Source organism: Gadus morhua, chromosome 2, assembly GCF_902167405.1.
Source record: "Gadus morhua chromosome 2, gadMor3.0, whole genome shotgun sequence".
Lineage (NCBI taxonomy): Eukaryota > Metazoa > Chordata > Actinopteri > Gadiformes > Gadidae > Gadus > Gadus morhua.
In genome coordinates, this window is record NC_044049.1 from 28,533,623 (window position 1) to 28,548,557 (window position 14,935).

The window sequence follows — 14,935 nt, forward strand, 5'->3', positions numbered from 1 at the left end:
GTATTTCTTGCGGTCAAAAACCGTATGCCCTTCCGGGGTCAAACAACAGAGGTACCCCAAATGACGTCCCCTTTACACCTGTACCCGCAATGCGGCAACACCACTCAGTGGTCAACACAGACATTACAACATAACTGAAAAACAGGAAAATGGCTCTTACAATAACAATGATTAGAAAAAGAAGGGCAAACAACAATACCTACATAAACAACTATGCGAGTAAACTAACCATGGAAATCTTATATATAAAGAAAGGGTCTGAGAGTTGATCGTTGTTCAGTTGCTATTTTAAGGGCGCATGCATACATGCGCATGCGATGCATACGGATTGCTTGTGCACCTCGCGCATACACTTTGCTTCTCTCATCTACACGTGCAGCAGTTCCCGTTTTTGCAAACCATACATAGGCCTAATTAGAAGGAAAATAAAATATTACCACACAAGGAAAATCATTGTGGTGTCAATAAAGATAAAATAAATAGGCATACATCTAGAGTACACATTTACCCAAATTATTCACGTGAATTGTAGCAGGCGTAATGACAGATCAAATTAACCTGGTTGACCAATAGTGGCAAGAGACACATGTATAAGGACACCTGTCAAAGTGGGTTGTCCGTCAAGAATCAGGAACCACAATTCTGAAGACTGCGAAATAAATTCTGAAGACTGCGAAATCACCTTCTGTAAGTCCATTTAAAACCTTACTCTGCAACTTACCAGTTAAGTTGAGGTTGCTCATAATTTTTCTATTGCACAGTGGAATGGAATACGTCTTGGGACAGAGGATCCGACGCCGGCGGGAGAGGGTCTACCGGCCCAGACACACCTATCTCTCCCTGAGTGAGGAGGAATGCAGGCGTAAGCTACGCCTGACCCGTCAGGCTGTCACAGATATCTGCCATCTCCTGGCAGATGAGCTGGGGACTGATGCACGCTGTCCCTATGCCCTCCCCGTTGCAGTGAAAGTTACAGTGGCACTGCATTTCTATGCATCTGGGTCGTTCCAAGATCCAAGTTCTATTGGACGCATTTCACAATCGGCAATAAGTTCGACTATACATGCAGTTACGTCAGGTCTAGTCCGACATGCTGGGGAATACATCAAATTCCCCGTTACACCTGACGGGAAAGAACAAAGCAGGAGTTTTGGACCAAGTATGGGTTCCCTGGCGTCCTTGGTGCTATAGACTGCACCCTTGGATGGGTGGCTGTTAGGGGACAACGGCTATCCGTTGAAGACATGGCTCATGACCCCATTTCTTATGCCAGCAACAGTGCGCGAAATTGTATTCAACAGGAAACACACACAAACACGCAGTGTAGTTGAACGTACATTCGGAATACTGAAAATGCGCTTCAGGTGTTTGGATAGGTCAGGTGGTACTTTACAGTATGGTCCTCAAAAAGTCGCAGCATTCTTTGTGGCATGTTGTGTTTTACACAACATTGCCATGAATCATGGATGTGTCGATGACATTAATGAGGATAGATTAGAGGACTTAAGGAGACGTGATGCTGAACTGCATGTGCCGATGCCATTATGTCCAAATGCCGCAGCAGCACGGGAGAGGAGAGCTCATCTGTCAGAGGAGCTGCATCGTATATAGTGAGGTAAGCAAACTAATGACATCTCCGCTCCATTGTTTAGCTACATTGTACAATTATTACCATGCATTCATAACCTTGTGATTCAGAGAAAGTGAGCCCAAAACATCGGAAAGTATAGTATGTCCTTGCGACATTTTTTATTCGAAAAAAAAATACAAAACGAAAAATGAGAAGTTGCAAAGATTTGAAGGAGATTTAGCCGAAAAATAAATTATTTTCTCGCTCCTCTGAACCGTTCTTGGCGTGCGCCTGGCAAATCCGCCATCATAATAGCAATCCGCCATGGAAGAAACGCCGATCGCTCTTAAACGGGATGCGAGAAAAATCTCTGATTGGTTCATTGCACGTTACGCCCAAACCACACCTACGGGTAATTAGGCTGCTTCAGACCAACCCTTTTGACACTTGCGCCGCGGCGCAAGTGTCATTTATCCGCCTGTAAAATAGCGATAGCACCTTAGAACCGCCCACAAAGCTACTTGCGCTTTGCGCTTCCCACTTGCGTTTCAGACCGTTAAAATAGGGCCCCAAGAGTAACAAGCGCCAGCCCGTGCCTTGCCTTAGACCTCTATCTTAACTGCGATGTCGGCGGACGTCGTTGGGAGATCTTTGGGATATTGAATTATCCCTGACCCTATCCACTTCGGTTAGAACCCCCTATCCTAACCCTCACCCCTAACCCTATCTCTGGTACCTTCCTGTCAAAAGATATTCACCGGCCTGCGCCGAGCACACTTAGGATTTGGCTGTGCAAAGCCGCAACTGCAGCATATGTGATGGCCGACTCCACATCTCCGGGGAGGAAGGTTGCAGGGACTCGGGCTTGGCGGCGATGGAAAGCCACTTCTCCTTTTTGGGGGGGCGCGTCTGCCTCCCATATCTCTGGCACCTTCCTCTCAAAAGATATTCACCGAGAACTGCCTGCACCGGGGTGCACTTCGGTTAAAATCCCCTATCCTAACCCTTACCCTAACCCTAACACAGGCCCTAACCCTAACACACATCCCTAACCCTAACCAGCGACACGTGAAAAAAACGAGTTAACTTTGGTACAAGTTAAAACTATCAACTTGTGGCAAAGAGATATTTTAGTAACAATTAACAAATATTAACAAAGGGTTAGGTAATGACTAGTTTTCTATTTAAAATGGCACCTCATTATAAAGTGTTACCCAATTTATTATTCTATAAATGACAAATATATACATTCTTTAAGTTTTTATTTTATTTGAAGAATAACAATGATCAAGAAAAGCCAAATAAATAACCCACATCTCCCACACTGGTTGCCACAGACTTTAGGCAAACACTTCACACTCACTGTTTTCAGCGCATGCTGCCATGCTGCTTTACTGGGAACTCCGGGACCTCAGAGAAGGTGGAAGTGGTGGCGCTACCGTAAATGCCCGATTATAATCACTACACTTGATTAAGTAAAAGGTAATGTATACATTTCTTAATATAGATTTTAAAAAAGTCGTCCTAATCCATATATTTGAATTATGATTAGAAATCGATTAATTACTCAGTCCTACATTTTGTGCCCTTTTTTACATGGTCGTTTGCAATTTGAATAATTTGTCTCAGTGCTCTTAGTATCAGCATATCAATGTCAGCATTCAAGTCAATTTCTTCATGGTAGTTCTTCACAGGAAAGATGTTGGTTAACGGAATTCCCAGCAGACTTTGGAGGACCTCCATCTGAAAAGAGGAGCAATTTTAACTAATGATGAGTGACCTTTAAGCTGTGTTTCCAATTAATAATAAAACAATAACAGCAGAACAATAAAGAGATGAATGCACTGAATCATGTTCATAGAAATATAGATGCAGCTGGTGAAAGTTATTCACACAAACTAACAACATGTGAAAGACAGCTGATGTTAACAAAATGTAGAAAAAGTACCAACCACATATCGGACCTACCGTCCACACATAGGACCTACCATCTACACATAGGACCTACCGACCACACATAGGACCTACCATCCACGCATAGGACCTACCATCCACACATAGGACCTGCCATCCACACATAGGACCTACCATTAGGGCTGCACGATATGGGCAAAATATGATATCCCGATATTTTTTGGCTGAATGGCGATATACGATATATATCTCGATATTTTCTATAGAGTGGGTTAGATGTTTTTTTCGTAAGTCAAAAGCCACATGTGAGATGTTGCAAGCACTTTTATTAAAACATAGGTCAGTATGACTGCAACATATGATTTTCTATCGTTATTTTCAGCAGAATTGAATGAACATATTAAAAAAAAGGGACTTTTTTCACCTTCTTCACAAAACAATATAAAGCTGTAGGTTACACACATTAGCTACCATTAAGAGCATTGGCTTCGTCGCATTGTCCTGCGTACTACGGTGAGGGTTTCAGTGCGCCGTAACTTTAATCCCCCGCCCCCTCCCTTCTCCGTTCCATTTGGGAACATGTTTGGTTTCATTTTGCTTGTTTCGTATATTTTAATTAATTAATTAAGACCGTCACCAGAGGGCGCCCCCAACACATTTGCCGAGCGCCGGCCCTGGTTTCAGGGCAGAAGAAACTGTCGCGGCCGGTGATGCAGCAGCACAGCCACGGAGTTTTACGCATTCCTCATACTGCACTTTGTGCCGCTGCTGTAAATGGTGGAACAGATTTGTCGTGCTTCCACTTTTAGTCGCAACGGTTTTGCTACACTCTCTACAGATGACCTGCAGCTGCTGCTCATCTGTTTTTTTTAAACCCGAACTATTCCCACATTATGGAGCCATTGTTTCTCCTCTTTGAAACAATTTTGTCTCCCGCCGCCGTCTCGTTTTTTTTTTACGGGTATCATCCATGCTTGTTGTGTTGTGAGGGGGCGGCGGGGGCGGGAATGAGGCGTCTTTGCACACGGCACGTTCGGAAAGACAGAGTGGGAGGGGGAGGGGTCGCGCTCACAGTCTCCAAGGCAAGCGCTGTAGACGCTTGAGGGGGAAACTGACCATTTTAACGCATATCGATATAAACGATATTGTCAAATCTTGTATCCCCTTGGAAATTATATCGATATATCGTACATAGCCGATATATCCTGCAGCCCTACCTACCATCCACACATAGGACCTACCATCCACACATAGGACCTACCATCCACACATAGGACCTACCATCCACACATAGGACCTACCGACCACACATAGGACCTACCATCTACACATAGAACCTACCATCTACACATAGGACCTACCATCCACACATAGGATCTACCATCTACACATAGGACCTACCATCTAAACATAGGACCTACCATCTAAACATAGGACCTACCGACCACACATAGGACCTACCGACCACACATAGGACCTACCATCCACACATAGGACCTACCATCCACACATAGGACCTACCATCCACACATAGGACCTACCGACCACACATAGGACCTACCGACCACACATAGGACCTACCATCCACACATAGGACCTACCATCCACACATAGGACCTACCGACCACACATAGGACCTACCATCCACACATAGGACCTACCATCTACACATAGAACCTACCATCCACACATAGGACCTACCATCCACACATAGGATCTACCATCTACACATAGGACCTACCATCTACACATAGGACCTAGCAACCACACATAGGACCTACCATCTACACATAGGACCTACCATCCACACATAGGATCTACCATCTACACATAGGACCTACCATCTACACATAGGACCTAGCAACCACACATAGGACCTACCATCTACACATAGGACCTACCATCTACACATAGGACCTACTGACATCACAATGTTTTCTTTTTTTTTTAGATTTCGTTGTTATGAAGGGACAGCGCACATTAATAAAGATGAGCACCAAACTTCAACAATGTGCCAGATTTAGCCATGCAGGCTAAACGCAGACAAAAACACAATTATGAAACACAAATACAAATATATGGCCTTCTATTTGATTTGCGGTCATAATAATCTGGCATAGGACCAGCAATCTACACATAGGACTTACCCTCATCCTCATGTGCTCGCTTTTGTAGACATTTTGAATGCTTTCTTTAACGAGTGGACAGGCTTCATCAATATGTGTCAGAATGGCCATCTGTGGAATCCCTTAACACAGACAGAACCGAAACATTCGATAATATTAGCTTTTTTTCTCAAAACTAGCAACAAAATCTGTTACACAAATGGAGGAACTCCCCTGTTCTCACCATAGTCTCTGGCAGCTTTTGTGATGCATTTCATCTTGGCAAGGGCAACCTCTTTCAGCATAGGATCAGGGTCCGCCCTAACAACACAGACCAGTATGTCTGCCTTGTCATTTATATCAGGTGTCTTGTTGTAGCCTTCATCGGACGGACGCAATGCAGATGCAGCATTGAACTGAAAATGGATGTAAAATAAACTGTTTATACTTCAAGGGGCTGTAGGTACGATTCATGAGCAAGGTTTTAAAACAAAACCAAAAAAGCTCCCTCCCTTTCTGCTCCCTCCCTTTCTTCCCTTTTTATCCCATTGAGAAAGGTTTTCAGGCCCCGGTGATTGACAGGCAAGATAGATTCTCCGAACCTATCCCAAAGAGATGCCCTGATATTGTCTGGGAGCGGTCTAAAGTCTAGATATGCTCACGCCTCATTTATGCTGGTTAGATAGCAGTTTGCAAGAAGTCCAGCCAGTATTATTTTCATGGGATTATAATAATGATTATTATATTATATTGCTGCCAAGTCGACACTGACTACCACACGCTGATCCTGTCAGAATTAGGGGAAGCCCATGAAGCTTCATTCAGTTACCATGGTGACTCATGCTTCAAAATGAAAACCCAGACAGCCAAGGGACGCCCTGGCTGGAGTCAGAGTTTGGGTTTAGTTAAAGATATCCTTACCTGCTTCTTGAAACACGGCCCAGATCTATGAAGACTAAAGAAATATATACATAGACCGGAAACATAATACCTTGTAACCCTCTTTCAGGTGTCCTTGCATGGCGTGTTTGATGTCCTCCTCACAGACTCCATTGGTGCTTTCCAAGCCCATGACGTCGTTGAAGACGAACGGGTAATATTGGCCTTCCCCCTCTTTTTCAATTTGATATGTTTTGTACTATTAAAAGAGTGCAATTGTATTTCAGTATTTTAGATATTGGATGACGATATTGATAAATCTGTGCATACTTTACCACTAGATAATATAAAGAGCTTCAAAACATAGCACAAACAGTTCAGGGGTTAGTCATCAATAGAATTAGTTGCCAAGAACAATACCGTGACAGTGAAGGTGTCGCCTTTGAAGCTGGAGGCTGCCGCAGAACAGGTTATCCTGTTCTGACAAACAGTGTCAACAGAATTAATGAAACTGGATTTCCCACTTCCAGCCGGGCCGTAGATTAGAATCCGAAGATGCTTTTTGGTGTCCTTTTTCAGACAGAACAAATTCAGCCACCCGAGTTCCTTTTCTCTATCACTGTTTAAAAGGAACATTTTTAAAAACCTAATTAATATTTATTTTAAATAAATACAATTGCATGCATATTCAAGGTGTGAGTGTAGAACAAATGGCGTCTAGCAGAACGGCAGAAATTGAGTGTTTAAATAGGTGTAGAATCATTATGATTTAAAGCTTTTGATTGAGCCTTTATATCGACACAGGGGCGAGTCCTCTTCCATGGATCAGAGAGAGAGAGAGAGAGAACGGGTTAATCAACAGCTGCACATCCACCCACACTGCGGCTTTATGTGTCCCTAGAGCTTTACCCTCTCTCGGACATCGACAACAGGCCAGATGGAGCTCCACACATCCATACATTGTGGCACTATAGTAAGTTTATAATAAGGTATATGCTACAAGTTTCCCAAGAAGCGTGACTCTGCTGATTCATATAGCCAGTGAAGATTTCTTTGTGCTCTGTCCTTTCACCAAAATAATCATTTTAACAAATAACAGTCAGAAACCATAAAAAACAGCCATCCTGCACATCCAAAGAATCAGCCATTGTTAAGATAAGAAGTGTTGAGAAATACCACTTACCCCCAATTCATTTTCCTCCAAGCTTCTGTGGAATTAGGATGTATGGCGTTAGAATGTTCCACAATTGAAAAGTCTTTAAAAAAAATGTAAACAATATTTAACTTACGCTTGGGTTTTTCAATAGCAGGTTCTTTATAAAACAACAGAATAAAAAAATGTCAAAGACCAAACAGGTTAGAATATGTATTGAAATTTGCACACATATTACTGTATATTAATTACCTGAAGAGTATGGGAACAGCCCCAAGAATCCCCCCATGTTTGATGCTATGCCCTGAATCAACCGCACTGAGCCCTTTTATAGACCAGCAATTTTATTTTCAGTTTCAAAACAACACCTGACTTACAATAAACAGGTGTGGCCGAAGGCGAGGCGTTTGTTATCTTTTCAAGGTAACATTCCGCTGCCAAAACAATGCAGATGAATGCATGTAGAACGAGACAAACCAAACACACCTTTCCCCATCTCTGAGCCAGTCCAACGCAACAGGTGGCTCAAACCCTCCCAACCTACTGAAATGTTGCACTATAGTAAGCCTGATCACAGTGAATAAAAAACAGCCACAATCTTCACACAACATTACCATAGAAATTGAATTGAATTGTTTATTGATCCACATCAGCTTTCTCGTACGCAGATGAGTGCTGTTCTTCCTGAGGCTCAAAAATTTCAAATTGCATATCCTTTTTTGCATACAAGCATGCATTCACACAGCATACAACACAAACAAAACAAAAATAAAAAATAAAAAATCATTACTTGATTACTTGACTTCAAGTGGGTTAATATTATTCTGAAAAATAAAATCATGTAACACCTTGAGTAAACAAATACAATTTCAATTTGATTTTTAAAGGCCATCTTACTTGTTTCATTTACCAAAGAACGTGGTAAAGATTACCATTGTTCTGCAGTGCATTGTTCTCTGTCCGGCTCCTGTTTTATAAATAGAAATCTCCTCTTTGATGACTGACGTATAGAGTAATTGTGCCTATCATGACAAAACATCAAGCTATTAAACAGGCTTACAGGACTCTTTGCTGTTATTATATTTCTTAAAAAGCTGAAAAGAGAGTAGTGTAACCTAATTTTAACAGGTAACCAATGCACCTTACCTTATTAAGCATCTCACATACTCAAGTTCTGTATGAGCAGTTGAGCACTATACGAGCAGCTTTGTTTTTAGCTACCTGTATCTTATTAATATTATTTTCTAATGTGCTGGACCATATGACTGTTCAGTAATCAAGCTGAGATAGGACTTAAACTTGCATTAATTGTTTAATTAAGCATCCTGGTAAATATGCCCTACAATATCTAATTACAGCCATTCCTCTCCCCACTTTCTTCTACATTCAATCTATCTGACTTGTCCAGGTAATTTGGCTGTCAATCAGCACACCAAGTAGCTTAACATTTGTGACCCGTTTGATTTATTCATCATCTAGTTTTAAATGCAGTTTCAGCTCTACTCTCCCTCCCCGTTTAGAGCATAATAGTAGCATTTTTATTTATGTTAAGCCATTTCCTTATCAGCACTAGGGTTGAGCACCGAAACTCAGTTGTAACGAGATCGAATAAGAACGCACATTTCGGTGCCTCATTCGGTGCCTGACGTTTTTTAACGCCCCCTGCCCCACTCCCATGGTGTTGCGGCGTCAACTTGCGTAATGCTACGGCCACACCAAACAGTTCAACGCGCCTGTGGCTGCGCTGGATTTAGGAGTCCGAGGTAGGAAACCCAAACGCCGCCGTGTTTGGGTGCATGATAGAGCTTAGATCGGGTTAGATTAAATAATCTCGGATATAAATAACAATAATCGGGTTAAATAACTTCACATGGTGTGTCTTGTGTGTTTCCAGCATTCGTAGTGTTGATCAGCAGAGATATAGTCCACCAAGACGTTGAGGTTGCTTAGCAAGCAGCGACGCTGTCCATGCAAGTGAATGGAGCGTTCCCTCTTTGCATAACTATCAAACCAAACATCCAAACATGTTTCCCTATGCAAAAATGCCGATTTTCGACGCCCCGGTGTGGCCGTACCTTTAGTGCTGGGCGCTATACCGGTTCACACTGAATAACGGTGTGTATTTTCGTTAGGATATGATTTTGTTATATACCGCCATACCGGTGTATTTGATTACACAACGTTCGGAACGCAGCGCTGCGCGACACTGTTTCAGACGGGACCCTTTTCAATGTTGCGCTAAACACGCATGGTACGACTACGACTTTCTTTATAGGTCCATGACGGCGAGGCGTGGTATTTCAGGCCAACTGGTAAAAGAGTGTGTCACGGCTTTCAAACATATAAAGCATAAAGCCTATGGGCGCCTCGAGACTCGGGACGGACTTGTCAACGCGCTGTGGCATCGCTTACTTGATGTTGTTTTGATTGAAGATCGGCAGGTTGTAGTGGTTGAACGTGAATGAACTTGTGTGTATGTGTGTGTGTTGCGAGCGAATGTAATTTTAAAGTAACAAACAAACAAACTCAAAGCCGATGCATGCATCCAAAACTTTCTGTTCAAAACCAAATAAACAAATCAAAAACTGAGTCATTATTCGCTTCAAATACTTTTTCTTTTCAAAACTTGGGAATTAACACAGCGCGGTACCGAACGGTTGAAAACAAGGTTGGCGTCTCCTGTGGCTGCCTTGCGCACCTGAGTAATATTACCTAATATGACTTTGGCAGTAATGTTGCGCCATGATGCGTGCCTGCCTTCTTTCAGCGAGTAATTACAATTATTTGTACTTATTTTTTAAAAAGATATTTATCAGTCACAGCACTCACAGCAGCCTCTTCGGGTAAGTCGAGTAATTTACAAAGCTGCAAACTTGTCGCTTTTCGGCGACAATCGGCGTTTTCTTGGTCAATTTGGTCATTCACGTGAATCGTGTAGAACCGGAGAGTTTTGTTTTTTGGGGGGGGGGGTTCAGAATTGCGAAAAATTATTGGATCATTCTTATAATTGACATTTCTCTGGGCCAATCGGAATCTCAGCACTTGCTTCAGAATCTTTCTTATAATTGACATTTCTCTGGGCTAATCGGAATCTTGAAGCACACAGCGCCAACTGAGCTCGCCATTGGATGAGATGGTCGCCTGGCTACCGCGCATCCGCATGCGCATCCGCATGCGCATCCGCATGCGCATGCATGCGGATGCGGAGAGCTTGCGAAACACTCGTCGAGGGGTGTTCCACGAACGGAGGTTTAACAAACACTGAGTTAACGCTGAAGTCTAGGTTGATTTACCCTGTGCCGACTAACACAGAGTTTTCGGTTTCACAGCAGCGGTTATGCATTAGTTCAATCAACTCGGGGTTGGTTAACGCAGGGTTGTGCGCATCCACGCCAAACCTAAAAATACGTAAATGTATGGATCATGGAAACCCTGATCGAAATGGCGAAACGGGCCGCTTATTTCATTGAAATGGAACTTCAGGTTCTCCTGGAGAGCTATGACGAGGAGAAGGACATTATCACAAGAAAAGGGAATGCTAAAGCCTCTGCAACCCGGAGAACCAAAGACTGGCAGCGGATCGCTGACCGCGTAAATGCGTTAGTTATAGTTACACGTCAAAAGTATGATCCTTAATATTTGAGCCATGAATATATAATTATCCCAGTTAAGCATTCTTAAAGATCCTACCACATAACCCCTTTGTTCTAAAAAAATATGTACTCCGATGGCTACCAAGCGGTCAGCGGATCAAGTATAAATATGCAGCATAAAAAACATACAAACTGGTAAGCTTTTCCCACCATCGTATTGGTATAAATTTAAATAAGCCATTTTTTTAAGCCAATCGTGAAAAGGCCGACGGTCGGCAGACTGGATCTGGCCCTCAAATTGTCTTGACCCCGGTGGAGGAGCTGTTAATAAACATAAATTCAGGGCGCCCTGGCATGGAGGGGGTACCTGGAGGTACCTACCTCCTCAGAGGGTCAGGGGCCATACCCCACTGGTTGAATGTAGGTTTTTGTGTTTTCTTGTATTTTAGATTTTTTTTGCCTTCGAAGTAATACATGCAAAAACCATGTGCTTGCCACAGCGCATACTATTCCAAATGTTTCTTTTTTTGGTAAATGGGTAAAAAACCTAAAAGTGACAATTTATCAACTGCACAGATCAAGATCGATTAGTGCGTGTAACGATCAAACATTCTCCAGTGGATTCTCCGTTAGGACTATTTTATACTTTGTGTTGTAAGAGCCTCTCGGCATACTACTCAGACAATATTGCTCTTTGTATGATAGGAGGCCGATACAAATCTTGGAGGGGTCATCTGAAAGGACTGAGATGTGCTCAGCATCTCCAACATTATAGCCTAGATAAAACTACCATTTGCAAAAATCGGAGGGCTACGCAAATAGTCTGGAGTGAACTGAGGCCAGGTCCTCGATTGGTAGTGTTGGCTATGTAAGGCTATTTAAATATATTAAAGATTTGCGCGAGAATCTATAGGCCTATCTCTCCACTCCAGCAAAAAGTCATTTGATATGCCAAGATGTCGAGCCGTGGTCTTATCAATCGCTCCCGGTGGATTGCCCGTATAATTTGCGCTCCGATATCAGCAGTTCTCTCATGAAAAGGGCATGCCATTGTGAACACATGAAATCTGCGGTGAACGCGGGTTTAAATACCCAAAACCGGGTTATGTTTCAAACTAAACCTGCTCCGACCAGGTTTGATTCAGAGCATATGTTTCTATAGCAACTAACATACCGTGATCCTTTTGGAACGGAAAACCTAGGGTTACAGCAAACCCTGGGTTAACTTACCCGGTTATGTGATAAAACCTGCTTTATGGAACACCCCACAGGCTAAGAGACAAAAAAAAAAATTGTGACAGTTGTAAATAAAATATTTTTTATAAGCCTCAAGGATGTTTTGACATTGATTTTTCATAAAGTATGCTGAGTTTTGTTAAGTCACGCTCAAACTAGTGTCATTTGTGTATTACAATTAAACCCCCCCCCCCCCCCCCGTGACACTGTCACCTTTTTTCCTTTGAGTTTGCAGGTCTGAATTTAATGCCAACTGTAAATCTTGCATATCAAGTAGGCTAGCAAACACCATTGCCATTCAACTCATTGTCCGCTGACTTTCTGCTTAATGTGAAACTCATAACAAGTCGTGCATGTATGCAAGTGTGTGCCGTTTCGTTTTTTAGGGGGTCGGCTTAAAGTAAGGGTTAGGGTTAGGTTTGAGCAATGAGGGGTAGGCTTGAGCAATGAGCAATGAATTCGGATTTAGCCTTGGTGTCCCCAAGACAGGCAACACATGACATCATGTGGGATGGCAGAAATGTCATTGGGCAGGTGTGTAATCAAATATGATAATGACATTTATCCTGGGACCATGGTCGAGGTCAACGAGACCCATGCAAAGGTGAAATGCATGCACAATGTGGGGATGAATCGCTTCTTTTGGCCAAACCGCGACAATACCTTGTGGTATCTCTTCGATGATATCCTCAGAATCATTCCACAACCAACCGCTGTGACGGGACGTCATGTGGAGATAGGCCGAGAAATATGGGCCGACATTGCTGCCGATTAGCTAAAAAAAGTGAAACATGGATGCCACGTTTCCTGAATCCATACAGGTCTTGGACGATGGGCTTAGTGCTAGTGTTAGTGTTGACTGGTTATTGCGTTTGCCAATGGTTTTGCGCTTAATTCTTGGCTGTCAGTATTGTACGAGACACACACCATTATTATTCAGATTCAGGAAATATTTTTATCCCAGATGTATTATTTAGGATAAAAAAAAGTCTATGCATAAAATGTTGGTTAAATGTTCAAATGAAGCCGGAAGTTAAGGTGAATGTGTATGTGTTTTTGTCTTTTAACTATGGGTGGTGAACTCTGTTATGCACGTCATCTCTGCTACCATCAATGTCATCTCTGTTTGTGTTATGTTTTTATTTAAAATTGATGATTAAATGTTTTATTGCAAATTGATTAGAAAGTGTGAAATAACTTACATATTTACCACAATAAATTACAATTTATTTAATGCAATTTTAAAGCTACATTTGATGAAAAAGGACACGATCTTGACATCTTATCATTTAAATGTATTGGCATAGTTTACTTTTTTTAAAGTCTCTTTCTTATCATTCTAAAAGTTCTAACCTCCAATAAAAGAAATACTAGCCTGCTAAAAAAACATTCAACCCCCTCAGTGTTGTCATGGAGATATAAACTAAACATACTGACTAGAATGTTTTTTTGGACAAGGCTGCAATTAGGTTTAATAAGACCTGCCTGTTTAACAAGTGAGTCAACGAAGAATTGCTCACTTTTGGTACCACCTCGTAGCGGCCACCCGGTGCTACTGCAATGTTAGTCACTTCCGCATTGGATGCTGGTAGAACTCGCTGTGGTTGGGGCTTAGGTTAACCCCACCCTCTAGCTGATGGAGCAATAGTTGGGGGTTAATCTAGACTACCAGTGTACCACCATTGTTCTATCTGCATGCCTCCAACTGAATCCATGCTTGGTTTCTGCATCAGAAGGTTTTGGGAAAATATTACCAGTGTAACCGCCACACATTCTCTACTTCTTCAATTACAGGAAAGATAATAACCAATTAGACCAACGATGCAGTGACCAGAGGCCTGTTTCAGGTAGCTGGTTTAACATACTCTGAGTTTAATCCTGCGCTCTGAGTTGGTTGACTCAGAGTTCAGGGTTGAAAAGCAACTCTGGGTTTTCGGTTTCAGAATAGGTGATCAGCGTTGGGTTAATCAACTCTGAGTATGTTCACTCTGGGTTAGGGTTAGGGTTAGGGTTAGGGTTAGGGTTAGGGTTAGGTTAAGAGCCATCTACCACTTTTGAAAAACGGTTTTTTTGAGCTAGTTCAGGCATACAGAGGGGCGTGGGAATTCGGCGACCACCCTCGGATAGGTCTAGGCCCAGCGGACTTGCTCAAAAAATTTGGTGCCCCTGGTGGTTTTTTTGGGTACTGCAATTTCGATTTTAAAACTTAAAAGTGAAGCGGTTTTTTTTTACAGAGGGGCGTGGGAATTTGGGATAGTGCCAGTGGTAGCCCTTGGTCCCCTCTTCATCCCCTAGAAATTTGGAGCAATTTGGAGCCACAAGTTTTAACATTGGACGACTTTTAAAATCGACCTCACGGGAGAAGGGGGAGGTGCATGGGATCATGGTTGGGGTTGGTCGGTAGGATTTTATGAGGCCGACCTTTGTGCAAAATTCTGGCCACCTGGTGGCTTGTTTTGGTATAGAAAATCCCATTTTCATTTTT

General features: G+C 42.5%; 1 protein-coding gene across 1 annotated transcript; it reads right to left on the reverse strand.

The window, feature by feature from the left end:
- Window positions 1-2,862: 2,862 nt before the first annotated feature.
- Window positions 2,863-7,729, reverse strand: LOC115533969 (interferon-induced protein 44-like). The gene is made up of 6 exons (XM_030344508.1): window positions 7,652-7,729; window positions 6,889-7,087; window positions 6,581-6,727; window positions 5,834-6,005; window positions 5,632-5,732; window positions 2,863-3,313 (listed from the first exon to the last, which is right to left on the reverse strand). Exons 1-6 carry the CDS (start codon window positions 7,660-7,662, stop codon window positions 3,134-3,136), a joined length of 810 nt encoding a protein of 269 aa, XP_030200368.1. The 5' UTR covers window positions 7,663-7,729; the 3' UTR covers window positions 2,863-3,133.
- Between the last annotated feature and the right edge of the window lie 7,206 nt (window positions 7,730-14,935).